The following is a 16640-nucleotide window of genomic DNA, read 5'->3' as shown; positions in this document are numbered from 1 at the left end:
ATTAGCAAGTACGAGCTTGCTACATAGTCTTTGTTCTGGTCACATGGCTATAATGACTTGAAAAGAAAGAAGTTGGGACTCAACATGTTACTTCTCCGATTGTCATAAAACGTCCCTTAAAAGCAAGTGAGCCTGTATGCCAAATTTTTGCATTCTCGCTCGGTACGGTACAAAACTGCAGACTACTGTATTCCTGATAGGGCTTACACCCCTCTCTGGCAAACTTGCAATCATTTCATGATTAGGCACTTAGTTCAAGAATACTTGTTGTCGTTGTGGTAACCGTTGAGATTCTCATGGCTTGGCCTGGGCAGCTTGCAAACCAACAATCTCTCTTTTGCCCTTCTTGCCGAAAAGAGAAATCATGAAACCATGACAAACATGCGATCAAAAAATGGGGAAACAAAAGTTAGTCGAATGAATGAACAAATGACGGTCCAGTTGAAGTGTTCAGAAACATACGTTGGGATGATTCTGGCTCTGTCTTGATCCATTCACTCTTGACTTGTACGTCCAGTGATAATAGATTCCAAAGGGTGAACAAACATGAGCAGCGCCTTGGAGACTGCAGTCGAAAGAAGAAAGAAGTTGTCCACTAGGAATTCGCAAACACTGGTCTTGACACATCTGCTTGGCCCATCGCCCTGTTACCCACCCGGCTTCTTTGAGTCCACCCCGTCCCGCATCTTATTACCCACCACGTTTCCGCAACCCTTCTGAATGGCTCAATGCTGACGACAAGCCCATTTGTTTTCACTTCCGTAAAATTTGGCACATTTCGAGGCACTGTCGCATTCGCTGGAGTTCCTCGACCTGGTATACTTATACTGCCTACTCTCGCCCCTCAGGTAGCCCTTCTCGTCCCTATGCCGCACGCTCCGATAATGCCGCCACTGATTCTCCTGCGCCGAACCGCCCCTAATCTCGTTCGCCTTCACCGCAACGACGGCAATCTCGCTCTCTCCAGCCTCGTCGCTCCTTTCGGACTCCCTTCGGACGCCGCTCCCAGCCGGAAAACTAGACGACCCAGCGCCTCGAGGTGACGCTGCATTGCTCCCTACGCCGCCAAATCCTCTACTGACGTTGCCCACTCATCTGAACCTTCTTGACGTGCAAGTCGACGGTGTTTCTGTGTCTGCTCTTATAGACATTGAGGCGCATTTGTCGGTAATGAGCGCTGACCTTCGTAACCGCCTGAAGAAAATAATCACGCCCGCCACGACGCCTGTTGTCCGCATCGCCGATGGCGGAACAGCGCCAATAATTGGCATGTGTGCAGCCCACGTCGCCTTCACCGATCGCTCCACTGTCGTGCTATTCACAGTCATCGCCCACTGTCCCCACGACATCATCCTCGGCTTAGACTTCCTCTCCACACATTCTGCTCTCATCAATTGTTCCACCAGTACTCTCCGCCTTGACTTGCCTGCTCTAGATCCCGCTGAAGCACACCCCAGTCGCCTCAGTTCAGTCGAATGCGTTCGCTTGCCACCTTCGGCACTGACTTACGTTGATTTAATGTCATCCCCACCAGTCCCCGATGGTCACTACATCGCGGCTCCTATGCAAGACGTCCTACTTATATACGGGATCACAGTACCTTATACAGTTTTATCTATCACAGCGAATTGCGTCTGCCTGCCAGTAGTCAATTTTGTCTTGACGACCCAAGTGCTGCCCCGCGGGATGTCTCTTGCCCTGCTTTGCTCATCACTCAGTAGCATCTATTGCAGTAGACGACAATTCAGCTGATCCTCCTCTACCATCGCAGTCGGCAACTTGTACCATCGCCGACTTACAGAAAATGATTGTGCCCGACATGCCGTCCGAGCACGCTCGTGAGCTCTACCCCGTTCTGTTTTCCTACCACGATATTTTTCACTTTAATGATCGTCCTTTGGCCCAAACTACAGCTGTTAAGCATCGCATTAATACCGGCGATGCCCCTCCTATGCATCGCCGCCCGTATCGAGTGTGGCCGGCTGAGCGTCAAGTTATTCGCGCGAAAGTTCGCAAAATGCTTGCCAATAATTAGTAAAGGCAAGGCGCAGCAGACCAGGACTCAAGACGAACACAAACGACAGGACCGGCGCCACTCACAACTAAGTTTATTTCCCCAACAAGCCTGCCTTATGTAGGTTAATCAAGCCGAATTAAACACAAACTTTAGAAGTAAAATACAGCAATCTATCGACCACTCAGTAATCATATCTGGCACAAGATATCAAATGAGCAAACAAGAACCACACGTGGAGCAGCACGGGAAACAATTCATCGAGCATAGTCTTTTTCAAGCCAACGGAGAAGGAGACATAAAAAGTACTGTGTACGCTTCACTATCACACTATCCACAACGTAACACACTTCAAACGCCTAAGGCCCAGACAGTGATAAACCCCGCACGACAATGGGAATAATGACCAACGAATAACACGGAAAAAACATGAATAAGTGTGTTTAAGTACAGCGTCTGCGTCAAAATTAAAATCTCTAATGGTCACTCACCTAAACAATTGATAAAACGCGCGAAAAATAAACCATGTGACAAACAGTGAAAAGGACAGAACAGTTAAACGACAAAGGACCTAAAGAACAGTGTCTGCGTCAAAACAAAAAAAAGCGCAAAAAAGTTTAAAAGCCACTAGAAAATTGTCAACAAAATAAATAAAAAATTGGAGGACGCTTAAGCTTCGCCTTCAAGAGTGGAACGCGACAGCGTTCCCGTCGACCCGCCAAGGGGTGTAAGACAATGGGCTGCAGGGCAGCCATCACTTACGAGGCGCCCCGCATCGGACGCGGTGAGCGTCGAGCCATATGGTCGAGCAACGCGGCGTTCGGCGCAGCAACGAAACGTGCGCCTGAGCAAGCGGAACGAACCAAAGAACTCGGTATCTCGGAGGGGGAAATGATGCACGCCAGCCAAACGTCGTGATCGGCACGGGCAGAGAGATAGACAGATAGTGATCTAAAGAAAGGAAGGACACTTGATTCTACAGAGGGAGCAAGGCGAAGCGTTGTCAGGGGAGAGAGTCCGGGCCGCAAAGCTCCAATGCGCGCGTGGCGCGCCATCTGTCGGGGCAGCTCCGTACATGGAGAGGAGGGGGTCTTCTGTGTTTGCCGCAAGATGGCTCTGCGTGTGCGGAAAGCGCAGAAGAAATGCAGCGGAAACGCACTTCGCTACTCGTGGAATTGCGACTTCTGTAAGTTACATGTTTATAATTACCGATATACACCGCAGTATAACTTTCCACGGCTCGTTTCGAAGGCAACACCGCATTCACTAGAGGCACGTTTGTACCGCTTGGAAGCATCCAACTCGTGGCTGAGTCGACGACTTCCGGCCACCGAGCGTGACGGACGTGTGCTTCATGGGCTCCCAAGGAGCGGCTTTAGCGGCCCAGCCGGGTCGCGGTATCAGGAGCACTGAAATGCCTGCCCAGGATTATGAAATGGTTGTTCCCCATCTGCCATCAGGTTCGAGTGTTTTGAACACAGTATTTTTGCATGGTGATGTCACCGCCAGGCCATATCGCGTCGAGCATTTTCGCGACGCCCTAGCGCGTCTGTCATTGCTGCCGGATGTGGTTGCCCTTGGGGCATATCAGATGAACCACCTGTGGGCCGTTACTTTCAACAGCGAAGGAGCGAAGGCAAAGATTCTGCAGGCCGAAGCTTTCAATGTAAAAGACCACCGCTGCGTGGTTATTGACCCGACCAACCGAGGTGTCAGGCTGAAGCTGTTTTGGCTGCTCCACGGTGTGCAAGACGACGACGTGCGAGTGGCATTAGCAGCGTTCGGAAAAGTGACTGAAATAACCCGCGATAAATGGAGGGTTAAAGGCTGCGTTGACAAGGCTTCAACAACACGGTCGGTTACACTGAAACTGAAGGTGGGTGTTACCATCGAGGACTTGCCCCATCAGTTGCGTGTTGGTGAGGACGTTGCTCTCGTCCATGTTCCTGGCAGGGCTCCGCTCTGCCTTCGGTGCCGTGGAAAAGGACATATACGCCGTGAGTGTCGGGTGCCACGCTGCGGGCTATGCCGGCGTTTCGGCCACGATGAGAGCCAGTGCGTGCGTAGCTACGCTAATGTTACGGGCCAGGCACGAAATGATGAAGTGGCCGAACACATCATGGATGAAGCAGACGCGGTTGAAGCAACCCACGGAAGTGAGGGAGATGATGCCACCAAGGAGTCAACATCCAAGGAAACCGCACCCGCACCCCTTGCAGATACCAGCCAAGCCGGTAAGGACCAAACCCAGCCGGCCGTCGCATCAAAGCCAGCGTTCCTTCCGGAAAAAGCGGATAGCGTGACAGCTGTAAGCCTGGTTACGACTGGGCAGCAGGGCGACAACCAGGAAGACGCCGATACCGAGATGCCCGCCGCGTCAAGTGTAGCAGTGAAGCGGGCTCACGAGGATTCGGATAATCAGGAACCGAGATTGGTCGGTGAACGCGGCGAGGAGCCTCCGCCGAAGGCACCTTCAACTCGCCGCGGACCGTTCAAGCCCAAACCGAAATTGCCACCGGAACGCAGTACTGCGTCTGCTCTCCCTCCGCCTTAGCGGAGGCTACCTTTGCCACAACGGTTGAAGCCCGGTCTTTGATCGGGTCAGTACTAAGCTCAAACGCCTTAATGGATATGGTTTCACCCTGTTTGATGTGTGAGCAGACTGATCGGCGTCTCCCTTTTCCTTAGATGGCTACCAACCTCACGTCCAGCCTACGTGTTGCTACGCTTAATGTAAGGGGCCTGTCGGCGCGTAGAAGGCAACTGCAACTGAACCGCCTTCTGCTAGAAAACGAAATAGATTTGCTCGCGGTTCAGGAAACTAAAATTGAAGACGAAGAACAAACAGACAGAATGGTAGCGGTCTATCGTAGCAGATACAGCATTTGCGTATGTCATGCTGTTGGAAGAGCGGGTGGATGCGTTATTTTTTTAAGAAATGGTATTGGGGCTGTTGATACTGTGTTCTCGTGTGAAAGTGGGCGCCTTGTAATGTGTGATTTTGAATCGGATGGAGTGGCTTGGAGAGCTGTGTGTGTATACGCTCCGAATGCAATTGCTGAAAGGGAGAGTTTCTTCCGACAGGTGAAGCCTGTCCTGCTTACTGAGAGGCGGGTGATCTTGCTTGGTGATTTCAATTGCGTCTGTAGACCAGAGGATAGGACAACAAGCCGTTCCTTTCGAGATTGGAGCGCCGAGTTACTGTCCGAAATTGTAGGTGAGCACGACCTTGAAGATGTAGGCTTGATATCGACGCATGAAGGCCAGGCAATGTACACTCACTTTCAGGGAGGCAGTCATGCTAGATTGGCCCGTATATATGTTCCTGTCGAATGTTCGCTGTTATGTTCTGACTACCAGACGATCTATGTCTCTTTTAGTGATCACTGCCTAGTCATGGTTACAATCGGTACGAAGAGAATAGCTGCGAAATTTAATTGGGACTTGTGGAAGTTTAATGATAAATTACTGGAAGATGAAGAGTACGTGACTAAAGTCAAGGATTATATAGCGAACATGCTGCGAAGTAACTCCGGAAGTTTTATGCAAGTATGGGAGCAGTTCAAATGCGATACTAAAATAGCCGCTATTGATAGGTCATGTGCGCTCCGGCGAAAAGAAAAACAACGAGTTAAAGAGCTGCAGAGTGCTCTAGATTTTATGCTAAGTACGGAGTGCTACGAGCCGGGATTGTTCACAAGGGAAATTAAAGAGACTAAAAGTAAGCTCGAGGCAATAGACGAAGAAATGTACCCTGGCGCAGTGATAAGGGCGCGTAACGAGAAACTGTGGTCCGGAGAGACGCCTACCAAACGCGCGCTCAGTGATGAAAAAAGGCACGCTTTGTCGAAAGAGATAACGGAAATATGCTATCAAAACGAAATCACAAATCGAAGAGAAATAATCAAACAGGCATTCGTCGAACATTACACAGATATTTTCAGCCTTAATACTCCGGACACTGACTACTTCAGAACAGAATTCCTATCGCTGATGCCGAGATTAGAGGATGACCTTGTGCACGCTCTAGAAGCCAGTATTACGGCTGAGGAAATTGAATCAGCGATTCTGGAGCTTAGTTCTAACAAGTCACCTGGGCCAGACGGTCTCGGTGCATCTCTATATAAAGCCTTTAGAACAGAAATGGCAGTCGCACTTGAAAGACTAATTAGTGAATTCTATGAAACGAAAACAAGTCCTCCATCCTTCCGAGCGTGCCACGTAGTACTAATTCCTAAAACGACTGATCCGATTAAGTTACAGTCTGTTGAATCATACCGTCCCATCAGTCTAACAAACGTGGACTATAAGATATTCATGAAGATTTTAGCTCGTCGCCTTCAAAGTGTTATTAAGTCACTTGTAGGGCCACATCAGACATGCGGCATAAAAGGCAGGTCAATCTTTACCAATGTTCACACAGCTAGAACTGTCCTTGAATGCTGTGACGGAACGTATGGGCGCGTGGCCATGTTGCAATTAGATCTCCACAAGGCGTTCGAAAAAGTCGTACATGAAGTTCTGTTCTTGATCCTAGACCATATCAATGTTGGAAATGTTATTACAGAAGGTGTTAAAATGATGTACAATGGTTGTATAGCGAAGCTGATAATTAATAGGCAGCTAAGTGATGGTATTCCTGTGCTGTCGTCTGTGAGACAAGGCTGCCCTTTATCCCCCCTGCTTTTCGCTCTCTACCTCGAGCCCTTTTGTTTGCGGCTGCTGAAGAGCCCAAACATTCGGGGTTACACTTCTCATAAAACTGAAGTTCGAGTTTTAGCATATGCTGATGATGTAGCAGTGTTTTGTACGGACCATGACAGTGTTAAAGCGGTTGTACAGGAGGCTGTAAAATTTTGTACTGCAAGTGGAAGTGCTATTAACTGGAACAAGTGTCTTGGTTTTTGGCATGGGAATTGGCAATACAAGCCCGAGACTTTTTGTAACATGAAATGGGCAGTAACTCCAGGCACCTACCTAGGTGTCCCCCTCGCACATTATCGAGATAGCAAAGAATATTGGGACAATGAAGTAGTGCGAATGAAAACCCAGACCGGCAAATGGGGAGGGCATAAATTTTCAATGTTTGCAAGAGCCACAGTGTGTAATTTGTTTTTAGTCGCGAAAATCTTTTATGTGATGCAAGCGTTATGTCTGACGAGGATGTCTGTGCAAAAGCTACATAGAGTATTTGCGATGTTCATTTGGGCCTCAACATGGGAACGTACAAGTCGTAGTAATCTGTTCCATAGAGTGTTGAATGGGGGGCTGGGGTTGTCACATTTGTTCCTCACACAGATTGTAAGCAGGTTTCTTTTTTTGCGTGATCAAAAGGATGCTTTTCTGAGAACAATGATTCAAGCTAGACTGCGTGATTCATTGCCTGATTATGTAGTGTCGTCCATGCATACGGCGCCAATGCCTTTAAGTGCTTTTTTGCGTGAAGTGGTCGCATCTTTCCGAATACTAAAAGCAAGATTTTCCAGTGAATATTTGGCCGTTGTTACTAGTAAGAAGTTGTACAAAGATCTTGTTGATGTATTCTTGCCTGTACCGTTGTATCGTACAGTATTTGTTTTAGGTTCAGAACGAGATGTTCTTAAGAGAGTTAAACGAATGCCGGTAAGAGCTTCTGTTAAATCTTTCTTTTTTCAACTACATACAGGCACTCTCCCAGTGAAACCGTGGCTGCAAAGCAAAGGCATTTTTGTACCTTGGTCTGTGAATTGCTTTATATGCAAAAAACCGGAGACGATTGAGCATATCTTTTTGGACTGTCATGACGCAGTGTTTTTGTGGGATATTCTAAAACGTAGCCTTAAAAAGGAGTTGCCCTTAAGTGCTTTCGGAATACGCTTCCTGCCATGCGCGGAACCAGAGGGAGTGCCTGTCGATCTGTTAATGCTTTTGTGCATGCACAGTGTGTGGCGAACGCGTATGGATATTAGACATGAGCGCATTGTTCAGGCCCCTGCACATGAATATTTCATTGAAAGTGTGTTATATATACGCGAATTTTTCTGTGCACAGAGTGACCCTCCTGATTGGCTAAGTGCTTTGGACAAAGTGACTAGCCTACATCGTTCTTATCACACCACACTGATCCGGCATTGACTAGTTGTTTTTATGGCCATGTAATACTCACATTGTACCTTCTTTTGCCAAGCCGGTAATAAAGAAAAAAAAAACTCGTGGCTGAGTGGTAGCGTCTCCGTCTCACACTCCGGAGACCCTGGTTCGATTCCCACCCAGGCCACTTTGGAAGTTGCTTTTTATTTATGAAGTGCCTGCCGTGATTTATCACTCACGGTCAACGCCGCTGACGCCGACACCGACGCCGACGACACCGGCTTTTCTGCGACACGAGCTCCTTAACGCTATCGCGTTAAAAGGAAGACAGAGGGAAAAACCTAAATGATATCACTGTAATGTGGGGCCTAAATGAACCCTTCTAAAAAAGTTGTCTTCTTGTCACTAAGCACAATGGACGGCCTGCTGACGCATTTGTTTCCCTTTTTCGTGATGAAATAGGCTTCTGCAATCTCCCGCTGGAACCTGCCTTGTCCAAACTTCAAAAATTTAGTTTTGTCGAACTGAGGGTGGCAATTAGTGCAGTCTCTGCAAAGCTTTGCAAGGAAGCTCCCTTCATTGTTGCGCACATTACGACAATGTTCCATGGCACGCTCATTGAAACATCGACCTGTTTGTCCGATATAGCTGCGACCACAGCTCAGAGGGATTTGGTAGACGACAGGTGTCCTCCATTCAGTGAACTTCTTCTGATGCTGAATTGAACAAGCAGGGCGTTTGTCTTGGTTCATGGCACAAAGCTTAGACAACTTGCAAGGCGCCAAGAAGACAACCTGAACGTTATGCCTGCTTGCCACTTTCTTAATGTTGTGCGATACCTTATGAAGGTACGGAATTACCGCAACAGAACTGCGTGAAACTGGCTCCTTGATAAGAGGCGGGTGCTTCAGTTTTTGGAGCATCGTTTCGCAGACAGCTGAAATCAGACATGGCGGGAAGCCTGCCTGTTGTAGTCGTTGCACTTGAGCGCTAAGGCTACTTGACACCAAATGTATACAAGACTTAGTTAAAGATGTTTGCAGTTTGCAGTTAAAGAAGTTTGCATTAGCAATGTCATTTATACATAGATTTAATAGCAAGGGCCCCAATATGCTGCCTTTTGGGACACCACAAAGCAGTGGAAGAACTTGTGACCGTGAGGTATTGATTTGGACAACTTGTCGCCGATGCGATAAATATGACCGCAATCAATGTAACCCACATCCACGTATACCATAAATATACAACTTATCTAGCAAAACTTCATGATTCACCAAGTCAAAAGCCTTGGAGAAGTCGCCAAATAAGCCAATCACTATTTTCTTGCTTTCAAATTGTGTTGCAATGCATTCCTTTTGGTAAAGCAAAGCTAATTCTGTTGACATGTTCTTCCGGAACCCAAATTGGTGTGGTGTTAAGAAATTAGAGCTTCCAACGATGTTCAAGACTCTACGGTGAATTATTTTCCTGAGAGCCTTTGAAAAAATTGGCGAGATAGATACCGGTCGGTAATTACCCAAATCATTTTGATTTCCCTTTTTGAAGAGCACTACTACTTGGCAATTGCATTTTTATTGGAAATTTTGATGCCGTTAGACAAATATTAAATATATTCTCAAGACCTGGGGCAATTACGTCTGCGACAAATTTCGCAGGTTTTATTTGAATTTCATCGATATCTCAACTGCTGCTGTTGTTTAAATTTGTGATTATTGCAATCACTTCTTGTTGTGGGACTGGCTGCAGAAATAAAGATTTATCATTCCTCATGTTCACATATTGACATGCATCTGGGGAAGTACCCGATGTACTCACGTTTGTAAAGAATGCATTGAAAGCATAGGCCACATCCGCCCCATGCAAATCGCTACCCTTAATGTTAAGTTTGGATATGCAGCTCGGACCGCTACCTCGACGTAGTAATGTATTTATTTGTCCCAAAGTAGTTCGCTCAGCGCATTCTTGACATCCATGAAAGAGGAGAAATACTCTTTACCTGCAATGCGCAGTTTCTTGGTTAGCTTGCTTCGATATTGTTTGAAAATGGTCAAATCGTCAGGATTATGAGCGTTGAGAAATTGTCTGTAGAGCCGATCTTTTGTTATCATTTGTTGATAGAGGTCGCGTGTTACCTGTGATTTTGGAATTTTTCTATTTCGTTGGCGGTAACTTGGTAAAAACCTTTAAATATATCTGAAAATGCATTCTAAGCGTTGTCAGTATCGCCTGAATTGAGTACCCTGCACCAGTCTACTTGAAGCAGCTCATTTGTGAACGCGTTAACAGCTGTGTCAGTCACTGGGTGGTGAAAGCTTTCAGCAGGCGAATGTTTAGGAATGCAGGCATCATCTAGGCAAAAAAAAAGAACAAAATAAGAAGATCATCACTAATAGAGCATAATAAGGCACCCGCTTTTATCTCTAACAGCGAAAAATTTGTTGTTAATATATCCAATACTGACTGATATCCAGTTGTTGTTCGTGTTGGTTCATATATAACATTATTAAACCCATTTGAGAGTCATCATCATCATCATCATCATCATCATCATCAGCCTGGTTACGCCCACTGCAGGGCAAAGGCCTCTCCCATATTTCTCCAACCACCCCGGTCATGTACTAATTGTGGCCATGCCGTCCCTGCAAACTTCTTAATCTCATCCGCCCACCTAACTTTCTGCCGTCCCCTGCTACGCTTCCCTTCCCTTGGAATCCAGTCCGTAACCCTTAATGACCATCGGTTATCTTCCCTCCTCATTACATGTCCTGCCCATGCCCATTTCGTTTTCTTGATTTCAACTAAGATGTCATTAACTCGCGTTTGTTCCCTCACCCAATCTGCTCTTTTCTTATCCCTTAACGTTACACCTATCATTCGTCTTTCCATAGCTCGTTGCGTCGTCCTCAATTTGAGTAGAACGCTTTTCGTAAGCCTCCAGGTTTCTGCCCCGTAGGTGAGTACTGGTAAGACACAGCTATTATACACTTTTCTCTTGAGGGATAATGGCAACCTGCTGTTCATGATCTGAGAATGCCTGCCAAACGCACCCCAGCCCGTTCTTATTCTTCTGATTATTTCTGTCTCATGATCCGGATCCGCAGTCACTACCTGCCCTAAGTAGATGTATTCCCTTACGACTTCCAGTGCCTCGCTGCCTATTGTAAACTGCTGTCCTCTTCCGAGACTGTTAAAGATTACTTTAGTTTTCTGTAGATTAATTTTTAGACCCACTCTTCTGCTTTGCCTCTCCAGGTCAGTGAGCATGCATTGCAGTTGGTCCCCTGAGTTACTAAGCAAGGCAATATCATCAGCGAATCGCAAGTTACTAAGGTATTCTCCATTAACTTTAATCCCCATTTCTTCCCAATCTAGATCTCTGAATACCTCCTGTAAACACGCTGTGAATAGCATTGGAGAGATCGTATCTCCCTGCCTGACGCCTTTCTTTATTGGGATTTTGTTGCTTTCTTTATGGAGGACTGCGGTGGCTGTGGAGCCGCTATAGATATTTTTCAGTATTTTTACATATGGCTCGTCTACACCCTGATTCCGTAATGCCTCCATGACTGCTGAGGTTTCGACAGAATCAAATGCTTTCTCGTAATCAATGAAAGCTATATATAAGGGTTGGTTATATTCCGCACATTTCTCTATCACCTGATTGATAGTGTGAATATGATCTATTGTTGAGTAGCCTTTACGGAATCTTGCCTGGTCCTTTGCTTGACAGAAGTCTAAGGTGTTCCTGATTCTATTTGCGATTACCTTAGTAAATAATTTGTAGGCAACGGACAGTAAGCTGATCGGTCTATAATTTTTCAAGTCTTTGGCGTCCCCTTTCTTATGGATTAGGATTATGCTAGCGTTTTTCCAAGATTCCGGTACGCTCGACGTTATGAGGCATTGCGTAAACAGGGTGGCCAGTTTCTCTAGAACAATCTGCCCACCATCCTTCAACAAATCTGCTGTTACCTGATCCTCCCCAGCTGCCTTCCCCCTTTGCATATCTCCCAAGGCTTTCTTTACTTCTTCCGGCGTTACCTGTGGGATTTCGAATTCCTCTAGACTATTTTCTGTTCCATTATCGTCGTGGGTGGCACTGGTAGTGTATAAATCTCTATAGAACTCCTCAGCCACTTCTACTATCTCATCCATATTAGTAATGATATTGCCGGCTTTGTCTCTTAACGCATACATGTGATTCTTGCCAATGCCTAGTTTCTTCTTCACTGTTTTTAGGCTTCCTCCGTTCCTGAGAGCATGTTCAATTCTATCCATATTATACTTCCTTATGTCAGCTGTCTTACGCTTGTTGATTAACTTCGAAAGTTCTGCCAGTTCTATTCTAGCTGTAGGGTTAGAGGCTTTCATACATTGGCGTTTCTTGATCAGATCTTTCGTCTCCTGCGAGAGTTTACTGGTATCCTGCCTAACGGAGTTACCACCTACTTCCATTGCACACTCCTTAATGATGTCCACAAGATTTTCGTTCATTGCTTCAACACTAAGGTCCTCTTCCTGAGTTAAAGCCGAATACCTGTTCTGTAGCTTGATCTGGAATTCCTCTATTTTCCCTCTTACCGCTAACTCATTGATCGGCTTTTTATGTACCAGTTTCTTCCGTTCCCTTCTCAGGTCTAGGCTAATTCGAGTTCTTACCATCCTGTGGTCACTGCAGCGCACCTTGCCGAGCACGTCCACATCTTGTATGATGCCAGGGTTAGCGCAGAGTATGAAGCCTATTTCATTTCTAGTCTCGCCGTTCGGGCCCCTCCACGTCCACTTTCGGCTATCCCGCTTGCGGAAGAAGGTATTCATTATCCTCATATTATTCTGTTCCGCAAACTCTACTAATAACTCCCCCCTGGTATTCCTAGTGCCTATGCCATATTCCCCCACTGCCTTGTCTCCAGCCTGCTTTTTGCCTACCGTGGCATTAAAGTCACCCATTAGTATAGTGTATTTAGTTTTCACTCTACCCATCGCCGATTCCACGTCTTCATAGAAGCTTTCGACTTCCTGGTCATCATGACTGGATGTAGGGGCGTAGACCTGTACAATCTTCATTTTGTAGCTCTTATTAAGTTTCACAACAAGACCTGCTACCCTTTCGTTAATGCTATAGAATTCCTGTATGTTACCAGCTATACTCTTATTAATCAGGAATCCCACGCCTAGTTCCCTTCTATCTGCTAAGCCCCGGTAGCACAGGACGTGCCCGCTTTTTAGCACTGTATATGCTTCTTTTGGCCTCCTAACTTCACTGAGCGCTATTATATCCCATTTACTGCCCTCTAATTCCTCCAATAGCACTGCTAGACTCGCCTCACTGGATAACGTGCTAGCGTTAAACGTTGCCAGGTTCATATTCCAATGGCGGCCTGTCCGGAGCCAGTGATTCTTAGCACCCTCTGCAGCGTCGCAGTTCTGACCGCCGCCGTGTTCAGTTGCTTCGCAGCTGCTGGGGACTGAGGGCCGGGGTTTGATTGTGTTGTTCATATAGGAGGTTGTGGCCAAGTACTGCACCAGGGTGGCCAATCCTGCTCTGGTGAGGGAGTGCGTTACCGGTTCTGGTCACCGGGATCAGGCCACACTCCAGGCCTGTTTATCCAATTTTATCAACACGCGGATTTTTTTTTAATCCGGTGGAAAAGTGCTGGCACCGGGATTCGAACCACGGACCTCTTGCACGCGAGGCGGGTGTTCTACCTCTACGCCACCGCTGCAACCCTTTGAGACCATTTGAGTACCACCATTTGAGAGTACAACCATTTGAGAGTACAATATTTTTAAAATTTGTGCTAACAGGAGTATTGACTCCCCTTTTAATGTAATCGCCTGCGGCAACGAACATGCTCCTGCTCTCTACAACAAAGGAAAGAAATCTTTCATAAAATTCTAGAAATGTTTGGATATGCCCACTCGGCGGTCAATAACAGACAGAATATAATGCTTTATCTACACATAAAGATAATGCTTCGTAATCGGGCGTCACAATACCTAAAGCATCTACTAGTTCGCCGTTCATTTGTTCTAAAGTTAGAAGTACAACACCACCTCCACGACCGGAAGCAAAGTCGATTGAGATAATGTATATTATAGTCTACCATTCTGAAGACGTCACTCTTGTTCTTGCTGCATCTTTCACTGAGCATGATAACAGAGAAATTGAAAGAAAATTTACTGAAGAAATGCTTTATTCCGAACAGATCTGACGTTTAGGCGCACACATTTCAGTGCTTGAGGTCTAATTATAGATACTGCGCTGTTCAAGTGATCTGGTGAGTAGAAATCGTGGTCATTCATCCTTGCATTTATTTGGTCAAGAATAGTACAGGCTGGGCAAATCACTTGGGCTGAATGCGGTCAAGGTCCTCGCGGCATCTAACGTGAATTGCGTTGGCCCCATCAGACATTCGCAATAGAACATTTCCATGCAGATACCAAACATATTTAAATCCAGCTTCTTTGGCCCAGTTTTTTGTTGCTTGTAGCAGGTCTCTTTTGTGAAGCGTCAAGTTTTCCTGAATGAAGATGCGCGGATGGCTATCTTTTAGTTTTCTCTTCTTGTTCAACCACGATTCCCTGACTGCCTGCTTTGTGAAACGCACTATTATTCCAGGTATCTTATCTTTCTGTGCGGGCACCCTGTGTACTGAGGCAATGTCATGCTAAAAAAAAAACGAGGCGTTTCCACCTGGTCAGCAGATTCGTTTATAATTTTGTGCAAGTTGTCACCTTGCATAAAAGTCCCCTCATGAATTTCCACATTCCGCTGCCTATTTCGAAATTCTAGCTTATTCACTTTTCGCCGAAGCTGAGCCTGAACTGATCGGTTCCCATCTTCCTTTTCCTCTAGTTCCTGCACCTTCTCTCCAAACATTAATTTCATTTCCTTGCACACGGATTGTATTTCCTAGTTCTTCAAAAATGACCGACAGACTGACAGACTCTTCCATAGCTTCCACCCGAGCTATGAGGGGAGGTAGGCTTTCTGGATTTACATTATTAGATTCAAGGTTAGCTTTTATTTCCATGACTGTCTTGTTTTCGCCAACGAAGCTAACACTTGGTACCAAGCTCTGGCAATTCTGGCATCGCCATGTTTTCTTCGCAGCTTCAGACTTCCCTTTGTACGACTTCTCTGCTATTCCCGGGCACTTTACAATATGGTATTCGTGCGCGCACTCGGAACAAGTTACATGCCCTTCATTTTCATGAAATGCCTCATCACAAGTGCAGCAGGCATGAGATATTCCTTTCGCCTCCGCAAAAAACAACAACAACTACAAACCCAGCAATACGGTAAGATATGCGTCTTTGGCAGCGACAGCAGCGCAAGCACCCTTACACTACAGAATAGAGGAAGAAACTAATCCGCACGATTGTAATCGCAAGGTAAGTGATGCTCGTTAGATGCTTTCACCGCTGCCGAATGACCGCCCCTCCAGGTGCTCGTGATTTATACGTGCTCGATTGCCTAGTCAGCTGCGCACACGCAGTTGGTGCCAGGTGATTCCGCGCGCAGGTTATTGCGGCGGTGATTGCGTACGCAGCTAGGCACCAGGTCGACACAGCCCTCGGAAGTGCTGTGCAGCACGACAGTCCCAGCGGTAGGAAAAGCCATCAACCCGCAACGTCCGATGGCTCCTTCACCGGGTAGCGTTTCACGATCCGGAATATAGTGCAAGTCGCTGTAGCTGTACAATTGTAATAGCAAGGTAAGCGATGCTGACTGGATGCTGCCGCCGCTGCCAAGATCAACATGAATCATCATTATCATCATCGTCGTCCTCGTCGTACCATGTAACTTGCCTTGCCATGTGAAATGCGCGCTGCCTAGCGTCCATGCGTGCGCCATTTGCATTGCCGCTGCATATTATTAAACTAGGTGGCACGCCGTGTTGCAGTTGCATTGGTAGCGATACAAGGTAGATAGGGAAGTCTTGAGAAAGAAAAAGATTATGATGATGCGTAAATATTGATGTAATGAAAAATACATATTGCGTATCGATTAATCCAAGCGGGCTAGGCGACGTCATGTCACTGTCCCGCTTAATAGGGAATGCGATTTAATCATCATCATCATTAACATTGTGTCGTGCTTTTTGACACGCGATGTGACAGGCGCACCACGTAGAGTCGATACGTACAACATTTGCATTGCAGTTGCGTTATATTCCACCACGTTTCCCGACATGTAGCAGTTGCATGAGGCGATTGCATGCTGCATGTAGCTGGACCTGGTTAACTCAATCAAGCTAGATGACTATTTGTCACCACTCCGCTTCGAAGGGGATGCCCCAAGACCATTATTATCATCACCATCGTCACCAGGAACGTACCGTGCCACGGGTCAAGGGATGTAGCATGTGCGACACTTAGTCTGGGTACGTGTGTTTACTCTTCGGTACGCGTTATGGCGCCTCCTCGCAAGGTACTAACCCCTGATGAAGTAATGAATCGTAGAGCTATGCGCGCCGCTGCAACCAGGCATCATCGGGCTCAGCAGACAGCGGTGCAGAGAGCAGGACAAACCACAGGGCATGCTGCAGCG

The 16640-nt window shown here is 46.6% G+C and overlaps 1 protein-coding gene across 1 annotated transcript; it reads left to right on the top strand.

The window, feature by feature from the left end:
- Positions 1 to 3324: 3324 nt before the first annotated feature.
- LOC135909184 (uncharacterized) lies at positions 3325 to 5268 on the top strand. Its single transcript, XM_070520842.1, has 2 exons — positions 3325 to 4614; positions 4703 to 5268. The coding sequence occupies exon 1, from the start codon at positions 3369 to 3371 to the stop codon at positions 4566 to 4568; it is 1200 nt and encodes a 399-aa protein (XP_070376943.1). The 5' UTR covers positions 3325 to 3368; the 3' UTR covers positions 4569 to 4614; positions 4703 to 5268.
- The last annotated feature ends 11372 nt before the right edge of the window (positions 5269 to 16640 follow it).

This window comes from Dermacentor albipictus, chromosome 6 (genome assembly GCF_038994185.2).
Source record: "Dermacentor albipictus isolate Rhodes 1998 colony chromosome 6, USDA_Dalb.pri_finalv2, whole genome shotgun sequence".
Taxonomy (NCBI): domain Eukaryota; kingdom Metazoa; phylum Arthropoda; class Arachnida; order Ixodida; family Ixodidae; genus Dermacentor; species Dermacentor albipictus.
This window is presented reverse-complemented; position numbering and strand designations above follow the sequence as displayed.